The sequence below is a fragment of the Lycorma delicatula genome, chromosome 1 (assembly GCF_047948215.1).
Source record: "Lycorma delicatula isolate Av1 chromosome 1, ASM4794821v1, whole genome shotgun sequence".
Lineage (NCBI taxonomy): Eukaryota > Metazoa > Arthropoda > Insecta > Hemiptera > Fulgoridae > Lycorma > Lycorma delicatula.
In genome coordinates, this window is record NC_134455.1 from 30,852,531 (window position 1) to 30,875,956 (window position 23,426).

General features: G+C 31.8%; 1 protein-coding gene across 15 annotated transcripts in view; it reads right to left on the reverse strand.

Moving 5' to 3' along the window:
* LOC142334408 (modifier of mdg4-like) overlaps nt 1-23,426 on the reverse strand; it is a 288,350-nt gene that overhangs the window by 236,462 nt on the left and 28,462 nt on the right. For all 15 annotated transcript variants that reach the window (XM_075382407.1, XM_075382485.1, XM_075382414.1 and 12 more), the window contains exon 3: nt 9,525-9,686. In XM_075382407.1, the coding sequence (XP_075238522.1) occupies nt 9,525-9,686 (162 nt within the window). The remainder of the gene's footprint in view (nt 1-9,524; nt 9,687-23,426) is intronic.

The following is a 23,426-nucleotide window of genomic DNA, read 5'->3' on the forward strand; positions in this document are numbered from 1 at the left end:
CAACTTTCAATGTTTTTGTAAATGTTTATGGCAAATTAAAAATTTTCTTGTGTATTGTACTGATAAGAAGTTATAACCTCTCCAAAATCATGAAAAACCTGTTAAAAGCGATACAATTTTGACTCTTTGTGCTCCAAGGTGGTCTCTTTGTCTTCTTTGCCCCTACATTTTTTATATTTAGCCCCTATGTTGTTGAAGTTGACATTTTCAATATTTTTAAAACAGTTTTTTTTAAATTATTAATGATAGGTCGTAATTTAATGATAAATTAACCAATACCAGTTACCTAATACAATTTTGATTCAAAAATGCTTGTAAAACTTACCCAAACTGAGGTTTCAATCAGTGCCTGTATTTTTTTCAAGAATTCATTTTTATTTTTATATTGGTTTATTTTTGTAAATACTACCAAAGAAACAATAAATTATAGTAAAATCTTTATTATTCTTCAACTAAATAGCATGTTTTTATAGCAATAAAAGTTTATTATTTAGTGTGGTTAACTGATAGCTGTGATATCTCTTCTGATAATTATCTTGAAATTGTGTGCTTTTTTTGATCCATGCATAATTTTTTCAATTTTGATGGAGGTGATACAACCAAAATGCTACAACCAGCATCCAATTGTTCAATATTGTGATGTGAGGCAATGTATTGTTCTTGGTCTTTGCACTCTTATAGTTCTTTGTTTTGATGAGAATAAACACTTTTGAAACAAGAAACTTTCCAAGAATTAAATTTAAATTTGGAAAAAATATGTTCTTTAAGAGCTTGCTCTAATGTTATTTGTCTTAAGTTCTTCTTAACTGGTATTTTATGAGTTCTCAAATGGTCACAACAGAACTGTTCATACAGTTGACTAATTAATACGTAAAAAAAATAAGTTGTTGGTTTTCATCACTAAATTGCCAAATTTTAGTGAGTTCTTTTGACACTGTACCATACCATAATAGTTCTATACCATTATGGTTCTATAGTACCATAATAGTTCTTCCATCGTTTTATGTGAAATTATTTGAAAATAATGTAAAAATTTAACTGATTTTAAAATTTGCCAATATAATATTATTAAATAAAACTTATTTATTTAATAAACACTTCCAAACACAGGATGAAATTTGAGACATTCTGTAAAGATGTGAGCAGGTCACCGACTAATGTCAGACTGACCAGTCTGTAACTGCAAGCCTAAATGAAGTAACAAGTATAAATGAGCATGTTGCAACATGAATTTTCCTGACGACTGGAAATAACTTCAAGCGTCTGTTATAACAAACACTGCAGATGAATGGTTAAAACAAGTCTATTTCAACTGTAGTAATAAACATAAAAACATTGAAGTGCCAAGAAGACAAGAAACTTCCTTGGAGCACTTATTTAGTGAGTCAAAATGTAATCACTTATTTACAGGTTTTTCATGATTTTTAAGAGGTATAACTTTTTTATCATTAAAATACATAAGAAACTTTTTTATTTGCCACAAACATCCACAAAAACACTGTCAGTTGTGCAAATTTGAGATTTGTATCACCACTAATATTATTTATGGTAAAACGACTACCATATATGAGGGTAAATCAAATATAAACAAGATTTTTGTTCCTGAGCGTCTACGGTTCCGTAGATGCTAAAGCACAGGCCCTGTGCTACTAGTATGCTTGGGTGGGGTCATTAGGAGTGGGGAGAGCCAGCCATTCCACGCTCCCAACCAATTAGTCAGTAAGTAACGCTCATAATGTTGAAGTAACAGGTGCACCCCTCAATTGCGCAATGCATAATTATAACATTTCTTGCCCGTGAAGAAGATCAAGTGATGGAAATTTTCAGGAGATTGACTGCGCAGTTCGGGGATCAAACATTGCCAAGGACTTATGTGTTTGCCTAGAGTTCGAAAATGGTCGAGAATGAGTGGAAAATCAGGAACAAAATTGCCGTCCTTGGACCAGCATTACAGATGAAAACATTGGTGTGGTTTGAGACATTCTTGAAGACAATCGACAGGTGAGAGTATCTGAAATTCCAGAACAGGTCGGAATAAGTTATACGAGTTGTCAAGCAATCATCACAAATGACCTACAGTTCCATAAAGTATGTGCCTGATGGGTTCCTCGCCTATTGACCGCAGATCAGAAGTTGAGATTTGTAGGTGTGTCAGAGGCTTATAGCACAGTTAATGAAAGAAGGTGATGTGTTTTTGAGTTGGATCCTTAACGAAACATGGGTCCACCACTACACTCCCCAGTCAAAACAAGCCAGTACGGAGTGGCAGAGGTAAAGGGAGGCAGCCCCAGTGAAAGCCAAGACTCGACTGTCAGCTGGCAAGGTTCTTTCAACTGGTTTTTTCGACTGGCGAGGCATTTTGCTCAATGATTTTTTGCATGAGCGACCCATTTATATTTCATTTACCATCATACCTAGACACAAAAAAATAATTCAAATTGTGTATGCCATCCCTGCCTCTTGAAAGAAATTACCATAAGTGAAATTTCTCTGCTTTTCACAGCTTTATTGGTGATTTTCTCATAGAAAGAAACCACTGGACCAATCTTTTCCCTTGAGAAAATATGAATAAATTTTGCTTTTTGTTTCATTCTTTCAGGATCAACAATTTTTAGTTACAATTTTTTCCGTAAACCCTTGCAATCACAAAAGTAGGTGTGCGTACCTTAAAAAAATGGCCGCCACAGGTAATCTGTTTAAATAAAAAACTTTTAAGGTCCTGAGACATGTAGGTAACAAGTGGGTAAGTTACAGTTCTTTTTTTTTTAATTGTTCATACAACCACCTTATTATTTTTTGGGTCACTTCAAATGGACTGGCCCCTGCTAATTCTTCCCTCTAAGAAAAATTTTCGTTTACTTTGGTCTACATTAAGAAAGCCGTACTGAAAAAATTATACCCACAGGCAAGTTTAAAACAAAAATTAAGGTTTGGCTTCTTATTCAGCACCAGAAAAAAAATGTAAAAAAAAGCAAATGTTTTTAATTAAAATGAAAAACTTTTAATCATTATTATATCATTATTAAAAATATGACTACTCGTAAGTAAGAGATAAAAATAAATAAAACTCATGTATCTTCATTATTTTTTATTTTATTAACATTAAATTAATAATTATAAATGTCTTTGTTCAATTAATTATAAAGCTTTTACAATATTCCCTGTCATCCCTGTGAAGAGGCCGCGGTGCACAGTTTGGAAATCACTGGTCTAGATGATTAATATGACCAGAGACTGCTACTTTTCTTGCTGTTTGAATAAGAAATTCAGGTTTCATCTCTAATAACAATGTGATCAAACAATTCATCACTTTCATTTTCATAAGGACACAAAAATTCATGCATTACAGGAAGATGATTTTTCTTGTATGTGTCAGTTGACATCTTTGCACACCCATCTGGGGCACAATTTTTTATACAACAATTTTTCAATCAAAATTTCATACACCAAAGGTCCTGACACATCAAAGACAATTGTGACATGATGAAAGGCCAGTTTTCTCAATTTTTCAATCAAATCAGCTATTATCACTGATGGACAGTCGCTACAATCTTCATCATGAACATTCGTTTGCTCTTCTCGAAATGAATGCCCCCACTGTCTCACTTCTAATCACTCAACTCACAAATGTCACAAATTTGCCAGAGAATTTCAGCTGCAGAACTGTGTTTTTGACATCAAAAATTAGATTACTCCTTATACCTCTTGGCAGGATCACAAATTATAGAATTCATTATAAATGGATGAATATAAACAATTAACAATAAAAAAAACTATAGTAATGTTGCAAATAGTCAATTCTTTATTGAAGTAGTGCAGAGTTACAAAAGTACTATCTGTTTGCATCAGATATACAGGGCAGCACATTCAAAATGGACCTACTTTAAAAATATATCTCATATTAAAGAACTATGAGGTCTAGAAGTCTGAAAACAAGGAAATCTGAACCAATTTTAAATCATCAAGCTTATTGCTGGTAACTGATGGATGAATGCATTTTGAAAAAGAATAATTCAAATTTCAAATATTTTAATTTTTGTTAAGGAATCAGAGTCCACGGTGTCGAGTAAATGAAGGTCCTAAACTCCATGGCACTGTTTAGTTTTTCTAGCTCATCAAATCAGAACAGTTATTTAACAAAGATTTAAATACTACAAAATTACTGTTTTTTTTAATTACGGTAATTAAGGGAAATGGTAGGCCTGGGAAGCAGGGCTGAACTTCTTTGGACATCATTAAGTTTCTTTTTGTCTCTCTAATTAGAACTCATTTTGAAGAACAATATAAATAGTGAACTATTTCAATGGTGTTTCCTAAAACAATTATGAAACAGGTTTTGGGTGTTACAGGATTTCACCATTATCTAATGATTTTTTTAGCAGTCTCTCTATCTCTCTCTCTCTCTCTCATTTCCTTAACTAAGAGTGAAATTGTTTCAAGAAAATAAATTTATTAGACTATTAATTTTGGTTAAAAAATTAGACAATAAAGAATAAATATTTTCTCTTAATTTTCTGATGATCTAATTTTGATATGAGAGAAAATAAGATGAAGTAACGGATACTATACTTATGGTTTACATCTTTTTTCACCCTAATATTGATAAACATTACAGCTGTGATATTAGTAATATACAGTTCCAAGGCTTGATTTAAATGCTTTGATTCTACGATGCTACACATACTAATTTCTCATTTAGAGTACTTAACACACGTTTTCTTTTAATAAAATCCCTTTCACATGTCTTTGAAAATGATTAAAGTATTAGCATTTATTATAAAACAAAATATGCACACTTTTAGTGTACATTTATTTCACTTAGGTTATTTTTAGTGTGTTTCATGTTTAGTTTTGCCTATGTTGTGTAAAACATGTTTTTTTGTACATGAATTGCACAGTAATTAATAATTACAATTAATTAATATTAGCCTACATTAATTTTGATGTCTACAGAATCATTTTTTAATAATTATGGAAAAACAAACTAACTTTTCTAATATTCATAAATTTTTCCTTGTGCAGGACAAGTTTTTTTTAAAATTAAATGTAAACAAAATTAGAAACCATTCTTACAAAATTAAATTAGTGTTAGTGATTAAATGAACATATAAGCAAGCATAAAAAACATCAAATATCTATTCTATTTTGTAAAAATACTGAATAAACACATCACCTAAAAGGAGTGCATAATCTAGCTTATACTAATCATTTTGATGGGCTACAGGTAATATGAAAATTGAATTTTTTGTGATTTTTTTTTACAAAGACCCTGTTTAACCTTAAAAAAGTACTTAAAAAGGAATGAATACTACAATGCTCTGAGATCAGCAAAATGAAATTCCTGGCAAGCATTCGTTATGGATCAGGGTAATAAGGACCCATGGAGAATATACTATCGGCTTGTGACAGGGAACATAAGGAAGAAGTTCTCCTAACCTCCACTTCCATGGAGTTCGGGCAAGGAATAATCACCAATAAGCAGTTTATGGAGTTGAGATTGTTGGATGAACTGCTGCCAGACTATACTGAATTTGAAGAAGGCGAGTATCATCAAAGAATTAGAAAGGGTGTAGATGAATTTGAAATGGACAGTCAATCTGAGCCAATAACAGAAGTTGGTGCAGCGTTGGCAACATTGAAAGAAAGAAAGAAAGGTCCTGGGTTTGATGGCATGACTACAGAATTGGTGAGAGTGGCTTTCCTACACTGTAAGACAAAGATTTGTAGTTTGTTTAATACTTTGTTAAGTAAAGGTAAATTTCCAGTAAACTGAAAATTTGGAGTAGTCAAAATACTTCATAAAGGAGAGGTGAATAGTTGTATAAAAACTGACAGGATCTTTTCATACAATTTCGGTTGTATGAAAAGATCCTGTTTAACAGGATGTATGTAAGAATGAATTAAAATGGACTTCTCTCAGTTTTGACCGGGAAGAGGAACGTAGGATGCAGTGTCATCATTGATAGAAGTAGAGAAGGCTGACAATTGTTATGTATTATGTGTGTTTCTTGATAAGTCAGGAGAGCATTTGACAGAATGTATGGGTGATGGCTGATGTGAAGCCTATTGACACCACAGCAAAAGAACGAAGGAAGATAAAGAGAGCTGATAAAGTCAGGTGCATGTAAGGATGAGAAGATACTTTGAAAAAGAGAAAATGCAATCATTGAAGAAGGCTTCGATGAATGGCAAAAAAGATGGGATGATATAACAAATGGTAGGTACACGTACTCAATTTTCCTGGAATGTGCAAGAGTGGTGCAGAAGGATATGGCTCACAGTAGACCGCTACATGACTCAGGCACTGGCAGGAAATAGAAACTTCAATAGTAAGTTCAGAGGGTTTGAATTGGTCCTGAGTCCAAACTGTGTGCGATGTGAATTGGAAGAAATAGCCGAACATGTGCACCTTGTATCTGAGGGATTCAAAAGGAGAAGGCGACAGTTCATATGGCAATTGAGGGAATTAAATATAAGATTTAATCTAGAAGATGTCAGTAGCAACAAGATCACTTATGATAAATTTTGCAGGGATGTTAAATTAATATTAGTTAAGAAAGAAAATGATAGAGTATAAAATAAGATAGTCCAAGGGCGTGTAGGGTCCGATCAGGAAAATGTCCATTTTAAAGGAAGATTTCCAAATCAGGATCCCTTTATTTATATTACAGTTAAAGATAGAACTAGGATAAATAAATACAGTTATTACAGGTACAGGAAGATAATTGATTGAAGAGGAAAACTTAGGTTAAATCAGATAAAAGTAGATAGAAGTAGGTATGAAGAAAAACAAGCCAAGTAGAAGTAGATTAGATAGGCCCTGAAAAAGAAAAACTTTTGTAAACGGGATCACACAGCAAAATGAGAAGAACAAACAAATAAGAACAGTCGCATAAGATGAAGAAAGAGAAAAAAGAAGACAAGAAGATAAACAAGAAAGTCTCAAAGGAAGGTAACATCAAACGCAATTACCACAGATAAAAATACCCAAGGAGACTATAGAATCAGCAGCTTACATGTATATATCAGCCTTGGTTTCAATGTAGGCTGAGGGAGGACAACATCTTTGTCCGATGCCAAGTGCAGAGTTCTTAGAAGCAGCAAGGGTGGAGGACTGCTGGATAAGTCCATGGTGGGAACCTCTATGCATCATTAAAGATAATCTCCCATTTGTAACAGCAGCATCAACAATTTTTTTTTATTCTTTTAAGCTGGAGAAAAACTTCAGCATTAAAACTACCATGCAATTTCATTGTTGATTCACGTCTTCATTGACAACTTCACTCTGTTCACAACAGGGATTGGTTACATTGTCAGCATCATTACTCTTACAGAAGCAACTCTACCAGTTCCTCATACATTAGATGCCTTACATACATCATAGTAGTGATCCAGGATGAAAAACTGGGACAGATAGTGTATTTCAAAAAATTAATGTGTCTACCTCGATTCTATTAAGTAATTAATAAAGTAATACATAACACACTATTTGAATTTAACAGACATGCATCAATTTATTAAATTAATGTATATTAAATGTTATAAAACAATGTGACAGAAATGATCAGAAGTTGATACCTCTATTATGGTTCACATACTTGTAAAGGTGATGTGAATTTTTTTTTTTATGGGTAACTGAAGATAACTCTTTAAATACAATGAAGAAATTTAATAATTTTTCATTCTAACAATTACTTGCATACCACGTTTAGAAAACAGCAACAAATTCAATATAAATTTTAATAGTGTTAAAAATGTCAACTCATTTTAATTTTTTAGACTTTTTTATCAACTTGCATCATAAATGGAACTTCACATTGACATATCAACAAAAAGTACTTTTTATTATTATTATTTTTTAAGTAGATTGTAGATCTAACTGGAATAAGTACACTAAAAACGTAGTACTGTAAGTATGTTCACTCATAGTATGCGTGAGCCATTATAAGTTGGGAAAATTCCTTTTAGCATATTTTAAACTTCAGAAAAGGCCATTAAGACTTTGATTTAAGTCACCTATTTTCTTGCATAAATCTCTTTAAATGCTTAAAAAATATTGACTACTCCAGTACAGTTCACTTATTCATCAATAACTCAAACCTACATGCTCATTTACTCTGAGATCACAATGATTTCAAATATTTCCCACTCCCACTCTGAATCCTACCAAAAAAAACATCATTAATATTTTTAACAAGTTGCCACTAAAGCAGAAAAGACTCAAAGAATCAAAACAGTACAATGATAAAGTCTCATATTCAGAAGATAACTTTTAATACCAAACTTAACAAGTTTGTAGATTAATAATTAGAAGTTTGAAGATTAATAATTATAGTGCGTTACCTTTTATTTACTTAATTAAAAATTGTTTTTCAACTATTTAAAGAAATTCTTAAGAAATAACTACTGCAAAATAAATAAAAAAATTGTGCTAGAAAATGCTCAAGACTTGTTAATTTTTGTTTTATGTTTATCTCAAAATGTTGAAAACGAAAAGGTTCATAATGAACATTTATAAAACGGATGAATGTGAGTGTATGTGTTTGTCAAAAAAATATCAAAGAAACTGCCATATAAACAAACTTGTTCTATCATAAGGTACCATTTCACTGATATTACTCATTTCTGGGTTATATTAGTTTATTATAATTTATAAAAGTGTAACTTTTTTGAATTACTAAATAAATTTTAGATTTGTTGAAGTTTTTTTTTAATCAGATAAGATTATACAACCTGATGCTCAAAATCATTTATAGATAAGAAACCTCTCAATTAATAAACTGGTGCTTCTTCACAGGAGACTATAGAACATAAAACTCATAAATAACTGCATTTACGTTAAGTATCCCTAAAATTAAGCAAGATATCATGAGTATTATAAATTCAGATAATGTTAACATTATGGCATTATTCATTATGTTAACATCACATATTATATTCTGCCAATTAACACAAAAAAACCCACCCACGAAAATTAAAATTCACAGCAGAAAACATATAATCTGTCAAAATACAGACAAGCATACTAGATAAACATAATTTTTTTTTTTTTTATGACAAACCTGCAACATACACTTAACAAATTGCAAAAACTCTTCTATAAAAAAAAATTTAATGTAAAATCATATTTTTCACAGAAACCCATAACCCAATACAAATTTTTAATTTGTATATCTTGTTTAACTTATTTGTCACTACACTTTAAAGTCATAATCATCAAAAATCCTTAAGTAATCATCATCACTTTGCTTTGGATATTAACACTATTTATATAAAGTCAAACACACACATATGACTATTTGTTATTATACACTTAAACAAATACTTTTATAAACTTTCTTCAGATCTACCCAACTACATCATAATCTAATTTTCAGTACAAAAAAATACTCATGCAGTCATGCATGCTTCTGAATTTGAGACACAGAAAATAACCATTACCATGTTAAAAAGAGTAATTAATCCAATACATAACAAAATTAATATTTATAAATACCAATCAAAAAGGTTTTTTAACAACTTACCGAATGATGACCATCATCAAATGATTCGTCATCCTGATGAGATGCAATTTGTTCTTGTTTTATCACAGGTATGTTACATTCAAGTAAATCTGGGGAAGACAAATGTGGTACTTTGGCAAGTGGCTGTGAAGTTGTGGCTGTGTTCTTATAACTCGGCATCGTCTATAAATAAACAAGTGAAATACAAACACACATAAATGTTTAATTTAAAAAGACATGGATAATTACAGTGTATACATCAAACAGGCATAGAGAAATATAATATGTTAAGACTCAGGGTTATTTAAACGACTTATTTAATTTTTAAATACTCATAAATGTTCATGTTTTTGTTGCTCCTGTTTAAATGGTGGAACTTCAATTTTTATTTAATATAGGACTTTAAATTTAAAGATCTTCGGCTTCGGTCGGATTCACTCGGTTCTTTACACTTCACTTCGCTTCTTTCAGATGCACTCGGCTCCTGATGGAATCACTCAGTTCTTTATAGTTCACACAGCTCCTTTCAGATGCACTTGGCTCCTGAAGAATCAGCGACTCCACCAACATTTTATAAGCAAGCTCAACACTACATTAGTGTCCAGTTCTGCACAAATTCATTCCAGTTCTACAATTCAGTTCATTTCACTTACAGAAATAAATGAAATCCGGGCAATGATAACACGAAAGCGTTCTTCACCAACCCTCCCCACAAAAAAAACAGTTATAATTAATCTTTTATTTCAATCATATTCAAACAATTAATGTTTTATATATATATATATATATATATATATATATATATAAAATATTTCAATCACAATAAAATATTTATAATAACAAGAAATCAAGACTAACTATTAAAAAAATTACCGTCAACTTTCAACACACATAATTGTTTAGTTCTCTAACTGCGCATATAAGTCACAAATTCAACATTTTCAAGAATTCTACATTTTTAATCTATCAAAAATTTCAAAAAACATCATTTATGAATCACCAAAATGGTGATTCATATTAAGTATAGAACATCATGGATATAATCTACAAGCTTTCAAGAATCTTCATAGACAACAAACTTCAAACAACCAGAGATTGCAAGAATTATATCTACAACTATTTATCATAATATATTATAATTTATTATTATATTTAAGAAATTAAAAAAATATTAAAGAATATTTAAGAAATTAAAAAATATTATATTTAAGAAAGTAAAAGGAACTATCGGCAATTAAGAAATGCTATAAACAGGAAGTGCAAACTGGTGAAAGAAGAGTGGATTAAAGAAAAGTGTTCAGAAGTGGAAAGAGAAATGAACATTGGTAAAATAGACGGAGCATACAGGAAAGTTAAGGAAAATTTTGGGGTACATAAATTAAAATGTAATAATGTGTTAAACAAAGATGGTACACCAATATATAATACAAAAGGTAAAGTCGATAGATGGGTGGAATATATTGAAGAGTTATACGGAGGAAATCAATTAGAAAATGGTGTTATAGAGGAAGAAGAGGAAGTTGAAGAGGATGAAATGGGAGAAACAATACTGAGATCTGAATTTAAGAGAGCATTAAAAGATTTAAATGGCAGAAAGGCTCCTGGAATAGACGGAATACCTGTAGAATTACTGCGCAGTGCAGGTGAGGAAGCGATTGATAGATTATACAAACTGGTGTGTAATATTTATGAAAATGGGGAATTTCCATCAGACTTCAAAAAAAGTGTTATAGTTATGATACCAAAGAAAGCAGGGGCAGATAAATGTGAAGAATACAGAACAATTAGTTTAACTAGTCATGCATCAAAAATCTTAACTAGAATTTTATACAGAAGAATTGAGAGGAGAGTGGAAGAAGTGTTAGGAGAAGACCAATTTGGTTTCAGGAAAAGTATAGGGACAAGGGAAGCAATTTTAGGCCTCAGATTAATAGTAGAAGGAAGATTAAAGAAAAACAAACCAACATACTTGGCGTTTATAGACCTAGAAAAGGCTTTCGATAACGTAGACTGGAATAAAATGTTCAGCATTTTAAAAAAATTAGGGTTCAAATACAGAGATAGAAGAACAATTGCTAACATGTACAGGAACCAAACAGCAACAATAACAATTGAAGAACATAAGAAAGAAGCCCTAATAAGAAAGGGAGTCCGACAAGGATGTTCCCTATCGCCGTTACTTTTTAATCTTTACATGGAACTAGCAGTTAATGATGTTAAAGAACAATTTAGATTCGGAGTAACAGTACAAGGTGAAAAGATAAAGATGCTACGATTTGCTGATGATATAGTAATTCTAGCCGAGAGTAAAAAGGATTTAGAAGAAACAATGAACGGCATAGATGAAGTCCTACGCAAAAACTATCGCATGAAAATAAACAAGAACAAAACAAAAGTAATGAAATGTAGTAGAAATAACAAAGATGGACCACTGAATGTGAAAATAGGAGGAGAAAAGATTATGGAGGTAGAAGAATTTTGTTATTTGGGAAGTAAAATTACTAAAGATGGACGAAGCAGGAGCGATATAAAATGCCGAATAGCACAAGCTAAACGAGCCTTCAGTAAGAAATATAATTTGTTTACATCAAAAATGAATTTAAATGTCAGGAAAAGATTTTTGAAAGTGTATGTTTGGAGTGTCGCTTTATATGGAAGTGAAACTTGGACAATCGGAGTATCTGAGAAGAAAAGATTAGAAGCTTTTGAAATGTGGTGCTATAGGAGAATGTTAAAAATCAGATGGGTGGATAAAGTGACAAATGAAGAGGTATTGCGGCAAATAGATGAAGAAAGTAGCATTTGGAAAAATATAGTTAAAAGAAGAAACAGACTTATAGGCCACATACTAAGGCATCCTGGAATAGTCGCTTTAATATTGGAAGGACAGGTAGAAGGGAAAAATTGTGTAGGCAGGCCACGTTTGGAGTATGTAAAACAAATTGTTGGGGATATAGGATGTAGAGGGTATACTGAAATGAAACGACTAGCACTAGATAGGGAATCTTGGAGAGCTGCATCAAACCAGTCAAATGACTGAAGACAAAAAAAAAAAAAATTATATTTAATTTACATTGTTTCATCATTATTGTAATATCATTCATTATTTCACATTCCTCCCTCTATGAATCATGAGATCTTGCCGATGGTGAGGGGGCTTGAGTGCTCAGTGATGCAGAGTAGCCGGACCAAAGGTGCAAGCACATCAAAGAGGTATCTGTTGAGAATCAGACTAAGGAATGATTCCTGAAAGAGGGCAGCAGCTCTTTCAGTAGTTGGTAAGGGCATAGGTCAGGATGACTTAAACGGCCATATCAACATCACTCAATCCTGAGTACTGCACAGCTGAAAGCAATGGAAAACTACGGCTGCTTTTTTCCCAAGAAAATGTAGCTCTACACATTTTCATATAACAAAGATGGAGGGCCTTCCTTGGTAATACATTGGTAAAAAAGACTGAGCATACAGGAAAATTTTGGGGTACATAAATTAAAATGTAATAATGTGTTAAACAAAGATTGTACACCCATTTATAAAAGGAAAGGCAAAATCTAATAATGTGTTAAATAAAGATGGTACACCGATTTATAATATGAAAGGCAAAGTCGATAGGTGGGTGGAATATATTAAAGTTATGCGGAGGAAATGAATTAGAAAATAGTGTTAAATTAGAAAATAGAGGAAGTCAAAGAGAATGAAAGAGAGAAGCAATACTGAGATCTGAATTTAAGAGAATATTAAAGATTTGAATTGCAGAAAGCTCCTGCAATAGACAGAGTACCTTTAGAATTCTCTGCAGTGCAGATGAGGAAGCGATAGATAGATTATACAAACTGGTGTGTAATATTTACAAAAAAGGAGAAGTTCAGTCTTCAAAAAGAGTTATAGTCATGATACCAAAGAACACAGGAAAAGATAAATGTGAATACAAAACAATTAGCTTAACTAGCAATGCATAAAAAATCTTAACTAGAATTCTGTACAGAAGAATTGACAGGAGAGTGGAAGTGTTAGGAGAAGACTAATTTGGTTTCAGGAAAAATATAAGGACAAGGGAAGGAATTTTAGGGCTCATATTAATAGTAGAAAGAAGATTAAAGAAAAACAAACCAACATACTTGGCATTTATAGACCTAGAAAAGGCATTCGATAACATAGAGTGGAATGAAATGTTCAGCATTTTAAAAAAATTACGGTTCAAATACAGAGATAGAAGAATGACTGCTAACATTTACAGAAACCAACTGCAACAGTAATAATTTAACAACATAAGAAAGAAGCCGTAATAAAAAAGGAATCTGTAAAGGATGTTTCCTATCCCCATTACCTTTTAATCTTTACATAGAACTAGCAGTTAATGATGTCAAAGAACAATTTAGATCTGGAGTAACAGTACAAGGTGAAAAGATAAAGATGATACAATTTGCTGATGATATAATAATTCTAGCTGAGAGTAAAAAAGATTTAGAAGGAACAATGAACAGTATGAAGTCCTATGCATGAACTACCTCATGAAAATAAATAACAAAACGAAAGTAATGAAATGTAGTAGAAGTAAAAAGATGGACCACTGAATGTAAAAATAGGAAGAGAAAAGATTATTGAGGTAGAAGAATTTTGTTATTTGGGTAATACAATTACTAAAGATAGAAGAAGCAGAAGCGATATAAAATGACGAATAGCACAAGTTAAATGAGCCTTCAGTCAGAAATATAATTTATTTACATCAAAAATGAATTTAAACATCAGGAAAAGATTTTTGAAAGTATATGTTTGGAGTGTAGCTTTATATGGAAGTGAAACTTGGACAATCAGAGTATCTAAGAAGAAAAGTTTAGAAGCTTTTGAAATTTGGTGCTATAGGAGAATGTTAAAAATAAGATGGGTGGATAAAGTAACAAATGAAGAGGTGTTGCAGCAAATTGATGAAGAGAGAAGCATTTGGAAAAATATAGTTAAACGAAGAGATAGACTTATAAGCCACATATTAAGGCATCCTGGAATAGTAGCTTAATATTGGAGGGACAGGTAGAAGGAAAAAATTGTGCAGGCAGGCAACGTTTGGAATATGTAAAAAAATTGTTAGGGATGTAGGATGTAGGATGTAGGGGGTATACTGAAATGAAACGACTAGCACTATATAGGGAATCTTGGAGAGCTACATCAAACCAGTCAAATGAATGAAGACAAAAAAAAATTTCACATTTAATTCACATTATCAATAATTTACATTAATTTAATACTATTTTGGAAATTGAGCAATTAATTAAACAAAGATGTTTAGTAATGGCCTCAATAACTACGATTGGAACATTTACTCACAAGTATGAACCTACACAAGGTTATATTGCCACCTTACAAATTAAGTTAAGGAATCTTCTTAATTTTAAAGACAAATATAACATCATTTAATCAGAACTTGAATTGAAATACGATGATGAAGTTTTAGAATTTGATCGTAAATAAGTCGAAGATGTGTGCTATAGAATCCAAATTACAAAACTTTATAGATAATAGCAAAAAAAGATCTAATCAAGAAGTTAGTTCAACTGTATCAATTAATTAAAACACAATTACAACCAATTAATATACCTATATTTAGAGCTAATGTGTTAAGAGTAGCAGGACTATCTTCATATATTTATTGATTTAGTTCATAAAAGAGATGATGACTAATATTAAAAAATTACACTACTTACATTCTTCTTTGAAGGATGAAGCTTTAGCTATCATTAAAAATTTATTACTGACAAATGAAAATTATGCTATGGCATTAGAACTGTTAAAAACACGATTTGACAACAAATATATAATTGCATGTCATAATGCTGAGTGCACTATAAGATCAGATTCTATAAAAAAAGAATCTGTAAATAATTTATCCAATTTATTTTATGATGAAATTTCATCATATGTGAATTCAATTGAAGCAATGCAATTTCATATTAACACATATGAATTTATTGTCGTCCAATTTATAACATCAAAATTGGACTACAATACTTAAAGATTATGGGAGCAAAAGGTTGTCAAATTAAAATTTTTCACTTTTAAAGAATTTATAAAATTTCTGAATTCTAGACAACTTTTACAAAATATTAATCTGTCCACATAAAACATGCAATCAAATACAACTAACAAAACTAAGGAACGATGTTATAAAAATACAACTAAATCTTTAATCAAACACTTTAATTTAAAATCTAATAAACAAGACAAACTACATAATGTAAGTTGATTATAAAAAATCCAATTTTAATCAATGTTTGTCCAAAAATTTGTTTTTTTTTCTAATTCAAATCATTACATATTTCAATAAAGGGAATTTTTAAATTTGTCTATTGATGACTGTAAAACGTTTTTGGCAAACAATTGTTGTTTTAATTGTTTATGTAAGGGCCATTAATCAATGTTATACAAAAGGTCTATGTAAGATTTATGGAAAGAAACACAATATACATTCATATGGACAAAATTAATCATTCTAAGGTTGATGACAGTAAGTTTGAAAGTATAACTTATTGTTCATTTAAAAATTAATCAATTGAAAATATTCTGTCAACAACTGTATGTGATACTAATGACATATGTTGTAATCGTCATTCATGTAGAATCTTTTTAGATTCTGGTAGCCAGGCAAATGTTTGCACGCATAAATTTGCCTGAAAATTAGGTCTTGAACTTAATAAAAATGATCTATCCATTTCAGGCATAAATAACTCAATATCTCAATCCAAATACAATGTAACACTTAAATTACACTCTCAATATAAGAACTTTTCATTCAAGGTGAAATGTGCTGTTTTTCCTTATATAACTGATTGCCTTCCATCAACTACATTTAACACTTCTAACCTTAATCTTCCTCATAATATATTTCTAGCAGATCCCAAATTCAATATAGCAATATTGACTTACTGATTGGAGCTCAATTCTACTTGAGTCTTATCCTTCCTCGGAAATTCATTCATAGTTTCAGATATCCTATTTTACAGGAAACTAAATTAGAATATATAATTCTATATATTCAATTAAACATACTTGAAAAATTTTGTCCAAGTCAAAGAAATTAATACTGATGCTTCAGGAAATGGATAGAACCTCAACATGTGAAACATTTTCAAAACAATACTACTCGAAACAAACAGGGCAAATTTGTCATGTCATTACCACACAAAGATAATAAAATTTAACTAGGTGTTTCCTTCATCAACGCTAAAAACAGATTTTTATCTTTGGAAAGAAAGTTAAGCAACAATTCCAACCTTAAAAAAGGACTATTCTGCTTTCATACAAGAGTATTTACTAGGTCATATGTCACTACTCAACTTCAATGATTTCTAACAACAAATCAAACGTGTGTTATTTAACTCACAGGTTTACCTCAACAGTTTATCTCTTAACAATACTATTTTAGTTGGACCGGTAGTTCAACAAGATCTAATTTCCATATTGCTAAGATTCACAATCCATAATTACAGCATTACTTCTGACATAGCTAAAATGTATCATCAGATATTAGTTAAATCTAGTGATTCCAATTTACAACGTATTCTCTGGCATGATTCTCCAGATCAGAAGATAAAACACTATGCATTATGTACTGTTACCACATATATGCCTAATTTAGCATCGGTGGACACACAGTATACATATGTGCTGATACAAGCATCACTATCGACACGCAGTTTTCCCACCATAGCGGCACTGTGGTCGCACCACTCTCAGACTCCAATAAAAGAGTGTTCACAAGAGCAAATTTTTCAATTCATCGTCAACCACTACCTGGAGAAGACCAAGATGAAGAAGAAAAAGACAGAAGAAGGCAGAAGTTCCCTGGTCGCCTCAACAAGGGACCTCCCAGCAGATGCCAACATCCCCACCAGAGCAGCAGGCCTGGCCGGCAAACTCAGCAGCAGTAGCTGGCCCAATGTGGGATCGCTCAGGGAGAACCACCTCGGCCAGGTCAGCGAAGGACAATCGACGCTGACCTGACACTGTAGGGCTCTGGGGGCCACCACTGCCACACTGTAGTAGGGACCCAACTGCCACTGAGGGAAAGTCCAGTCTGACTTCAATGGATGAGCTGCAACTCCCTGACCTTGCCAGAGACTAACATCCAAACCCAAGAGCTCTTCTCAGAGTTAAAAAACTGCCCTTTTCAGAGTCACCGCAAGGTTATGAATAACGAGCCGTCGAAGCCATTTCACAACTACCCTTTTCAGGGCTACCTGAATACTAACATACTAACATACTAAGTTAGTATGTGTCATGTGCCGTCCAAGCCATTTGGCGACAGTACGGTAACTTATGGGACCACTTTTGCACCATACCTGGCCACACAATGTTTAATTCAAATTGCAAATGAAAATGAATTTCCACTTGCATCTAAGTCCAATCAAAATGATTTTTTATTTTTATGATCTTATAACCGAAGTTATAAATTTAAGTTAAAAATTTATAATTCTAAATTATTACAATACAGTTTTTCTCTCCATAAATGGTTTTCCAATAAAGTCATTTCTATTTCTAAACACAATACCTTTAAATACACAATTCCTTCAAATCAAAAATAGAACTTACGTACTTTAGGAGTTTTATGGAATAATTCCTCAGATAAGCTACTTTTGCAATGCTATTTTTTACTCATGCCATTGATTCTAAAAAACACACTAAAATAAGTATTCTATCCATCATAGCAGCTGTTATTTGAACCTTTAGGACTCATTGGTCCTATTGTTTTCTCACATAAACATTTTATGCAACCATTGTGGCAACTTAAAATTAATTGGGACAAAACATTACCTAATACGTTACAAACACAATGAATCAATGGATACAACCAGTTGCATTTAATTGAATCCATTAAAATAAATCATTCCATCAAATCCAAAATGATAGAATAAATTCAATTCAGATACATGGATTCTCTGATGCCTCCATAAAGGGCTATGGCTGTTGTATTTACACAAGAACTGTATACAATAATAATACAATTTCCTCCAATTTACTTTGTTCAAAGTCAAAATTGGCACCCTTAAAACATACTACACTTCCAAGACTGTGATAGTTTATTACTTAGTCGTTTATTACGGTAATTAATGCCTTAAACATACAGTTTGACAAAATCCATTTATACAGATTCTACAACAGTACTACATTGGATTCATGCACAACCATCTAATTGGAAAGTGTTAGTCAGCAATAGAATTTCTACGATTCAACAAATTACCACAAATACTAACTGGCATTATGTCAAATAATCCAACAAGCAGATTGTCTAAGGGTTGTTTACAAAGTAAATTGACATGTCACTTTGTTGGCATGGTCCTCATTGGTTATCACTAATTTCTGGCCATTGGCCGAAAGATATTATATTACGTTTAATAACTGTAATGTAAGTGCTGAACGTCTAGTAGAAAAACGCAAACGATTTTCATCTCTACATACTTTAATTCGCACTTTTAGTTTTTGTTTCTGATATAATCATAATGCTAAATCATAACAATCAGAATGAATTTCTAGTTCTGTAACTACTCAGGAACTAAATCACACTCTTACCTTTTTTTATTCAACAATCACAACAAACTCATTCTAGTGACAAATTAAATAATCTTAAAAACAATCAAGCCATTTCTAAACAAAGTAAAATTATATTTGTTGATCCATTTTTGGATAATTCAGGCTTATTATGTGGAAGTAGCAGTCTGCAACACTCCCCATTACATTACCAAGTGAAACATCCTATTGTTTTACATCCTAATGCTAATATCACAAAACTAATCATTAATGCTGAACACGTGCAACTCTTGCATGCTGGTGTTCAATTTATTCATCATTTGTTATGACAAAAATAATGGATAATAAATAGCAAGAGAGTTATTTCCTCTATCATACATAAAACCTTTTGGATCAGAGTAATCCTTCCTGACAAATTTCTACTTTCGCAGTACACTGTGGCGATCCAATTATGATTCGCCATGGCGGACAGAGATCTAAAACATTAAGTGAAGCATATATAGCACTTTTTATTTGTCTAACCACTAAAGCTATTCATTCAGAATTAGTTTCTGATCTCATCTCAGTCTTTTGTAGCAGCACTTAAAAGATACATTTCACATAGGGGTATTCTCACTCAAATATTTTCTGCTAACAGTTCCGATTTCCGTTCTGCCAAAAATATAATTTTGTATCAATTCTTAAATTCAGACATTGGAGCATTCTCTATAATACAAGGTATTACTTGGTCATTCATTCCATTTTGGTGGTTTTGATGGGAAAGCGCAATTAAGTGTTAAATAATAGGGTAAACCATTCTTAATTTTGAAGAATTATATACAATTTTGACAAAAATTGAAGCCTGTCTCAATTCCCATCCTATCTTCCCTATTTCAAATGATCACAGATTTAGAGCCACTATCACTGGAACACTTTCTTATTGGATGTCCACTCACTTCCTTACTTGATCTCGATTAATACAAATTAATCGATTAGGCCATTGGCAACTACTACAAAAATTTGTACCAATCTATCTGGAGGCAATGGTCAAAGGATTATTTACAACAACACAATAAATGGTGTTTTCCATCGCGCAATCTTTGTGTTGGGGACTTTTGTTACCAGCGAAAATTCTCCAACCATGCATTGGAAACAAGGAATGGTCACCCAGGTTTATCCAGGCTCAGACAATCTTGTAAGAGTTATTGATTTACAAACAGCTAATGGTCTATTAAGGAGATCTATTCATAAATTATGCCTGTTACCAAGCACATTTGATTAATTCAAATAATATATTTTCTTTTTGTAATGTTTTTATCAATTTATATATTTCAAACATTGGTTTCATTTGATTGTATTTTTATAAAAATTATGCACTATATTAGTTTCATTATGATTACGTAAAACACAAATCTCTCATTTGTACAATTAGTTTGTCAATATGTTATCTTTTATTATCCATAGATACAACTAAACTTATTATTTTTTCAAACAATTCATTAAAAATTGTACTTTTTATTTAACTCATTTATAGTTGCAAAATAATCATGTCTAAAATAAAAATCGTATGATTCAGGTTATCATTCATAATTTAATTCATATATCATATGATTTTTGGCGGGCAGTATGTTGACTCAAGGTTATATAAATGACTTATTTAATTTTTAAATACTCATATAAATGTTTACTTTTTTGTTGCTCCTGTTTAAATGTTGGAACTTTAATTTTTATTTAATATAGGACTTTTAAATTTAAAGAGCTTCAGCTTCAGTTAGATTCGCTCAGTTCTTGTTCAAAGTCAAAATTGGCACCCTTAAAACATACTACACTTCCAAGACTGTGATAGTTTATTACTTAGTCGTTTATTACGGTAATTAATGCCTTAAACATACAGTTTGACAAAATCCATTTATACAGATTCTACAACAGTACTACATTGGATTCATGATTTACAATTTATTTTGATTATTTTGATTTATGGATTTTTTTTTTTTAAATTGAAATATTATATATTTCAATCACAATAAAATATTTACTCTTGATTTCTTGCGCAAGAAATCAAGAGTATTGATTTCTTGCGCCAACTTTCAACTAATATGGCAGATATGGCAAGATTTTTTATTAACAAACAATAAACAGAAAGAAGAATGTAGTTTTACTATCCATTTATTAATTCAACACCAAATTAAATGCTATAATGAAATTTGTAGAATCTTCCAATTCTTATAAAAAAAGTAAAACCAAAGCAAATCTAGGTCACCTAATCTGAAAATTTATCATCTAATTTTGGTGCTGTATAAACTAGTGAAGAACAGAAACATTGTTTCCTGTAAAACAATGTTTCTGTTCTAACAACAAATCTTAGGAGAAAACTCCTAAGAAGCACAAATCGTTGCAAAACTGAAACACTGAAAAGGGTATTGAAGAGTTGCCTGACCACATAGCAAAGATGATTCTTCAGTTCTGCAAATTCTAAATCAGAAAAAAGGATTACGTCATCACATTTTCTTGATAGGTCTTGGATTGCTGTCCTCAAAGCTTTTGGAAGTAGTGATGTGCACACAATTATCATTGAATGGGAATGTCCAACAAATCCATGGCATAGTCAAATTGTTTACAAAATAAATAATTCTCAATTATGTCATAAACTGAAAAAACTGAAACCTTTGCAGCAATCAAAATCACAATCTGATTAAAAATTAAAACAAATATTTTATCTTGGATTCTTACTACATATATGCACTATATGCATAACTAATTGGTAAAGGATGTTCTCCCATTAACTCAACCACCCACATTTTTGTCTATATTTATATATTATCTATTTAATTCCTACTGTATTTGCAGTATAATATGATTAATAATTCTGTTATTAAATTACATGTTATCTTATTCACTGACTTCAATGTTTTTCATAAGCTTTAGGCTTACACCTAATTTGGAAAAGACATTATTTCAGCTCAATCATTGCTAAAACAATTTTATCAGGTTTTTTGCTGCTGTTTTTAAATGAAATACAGCTTTGTAAACTCATTTGAATAAGGAAACCACCAGTGGATAATTCTGGATAAATGATGCACCAACTACTACTTACAAAAGCAAAAATACACAATATGAAATTATATAAGCGGATCCAACATTTAGATATGAACCTGACAAAATAAAATACTTACTTTTTTGCTAAATGATGTAGTCATGCCCCAGAAAAGTAAGCAAAAGAATGAAAAAATAAATGTAAGGTGGCAGACTGCCTTTGTTAGTAATATGCTGGTATAAGGAGCTAACACCCATTGCATTTTATGCCCAACAACTGAATATGGATAAGAATACACAAATAAGTTCCAATAAGTAGACACATGAGACTTACATACTTTCTCCTTTACAGTAGCGTCTAAAAAAATAGTAGGTCAGGCTTTATTTGCTGAAACAGATTTGAGTTTTTCAATGCAGAAAAATATAGCCGAATCCACATATAAAATGATTTTTCAGAAGTATTTTAGGGAACAAGATTTGTTGTTTATTTTCATATTTTGCTCAGCATGCATCTTATTAAAAATGATGTAAGAATAAGAAAAAAGTGAACCAGAATCAATCACTATGTCAGCCCATTTGAAAGTGCGCAAAAGTGTTGAACTAAATGAAGTGGATTTCACATATACAGGTGATTCAAAGAAACGGGAGATTTTGAAAGTTGTGTTGGTAGCCGTGGGCGATTGGTACCACTTGATAAGTGGCGCCAGCCTCTCTAACCTAACCTGCCATTTAGTTGTCATGGATCCTTGGAGTGGTACGCAACGTGCATTTGCTATCAAAGCGTTTTACAAAAACAATGACAGTGTGGAGGGAGCGAGCGCATAGAGAATTTCGCCGTCATTTTAATCTGGGACGGCACGACCATGTTCCATCAGCACATGCAATTAAAACACGGATATCTAATTTTGAGGAAACTGGTTCGGCAATGAAAAAGAAACCTCCAGGCCATGAGCGAACCGTCCGTACACAACAGAATGTTCAAGCTTTACAAGATGCTGTCACACGAAGTCCACATCGGTCAATCCGTCGTCTCTCAGCATCTTTACAATTGCATAGTTCAATTGTTCGAAGAATGTTAGTGAAGGACTTGCAATTCCATCCATACAAGTTGTAGATCGTCCAGGAACTGAAACCGAACGATGCAGTTGTGCGAGCACAATTCTGTAATGTAATGCTTCAGAAGATAAATGATAACGAAGAGTTTATTCACGAACTGTGGATGACGAATCAAAAAAGCGCATTTCCACCTCAGTGGATTTGTTAACAAGCAAAATTTCAGATACTGGGCACAAGAAAATCCTACGCAGCTACACCAGCGTCCGTTGCATGGCCAGAAAGTGACCGTGTGGTGTGCTATGTCATCTTATGGTGTTATACGCCCTTATTTTTTTG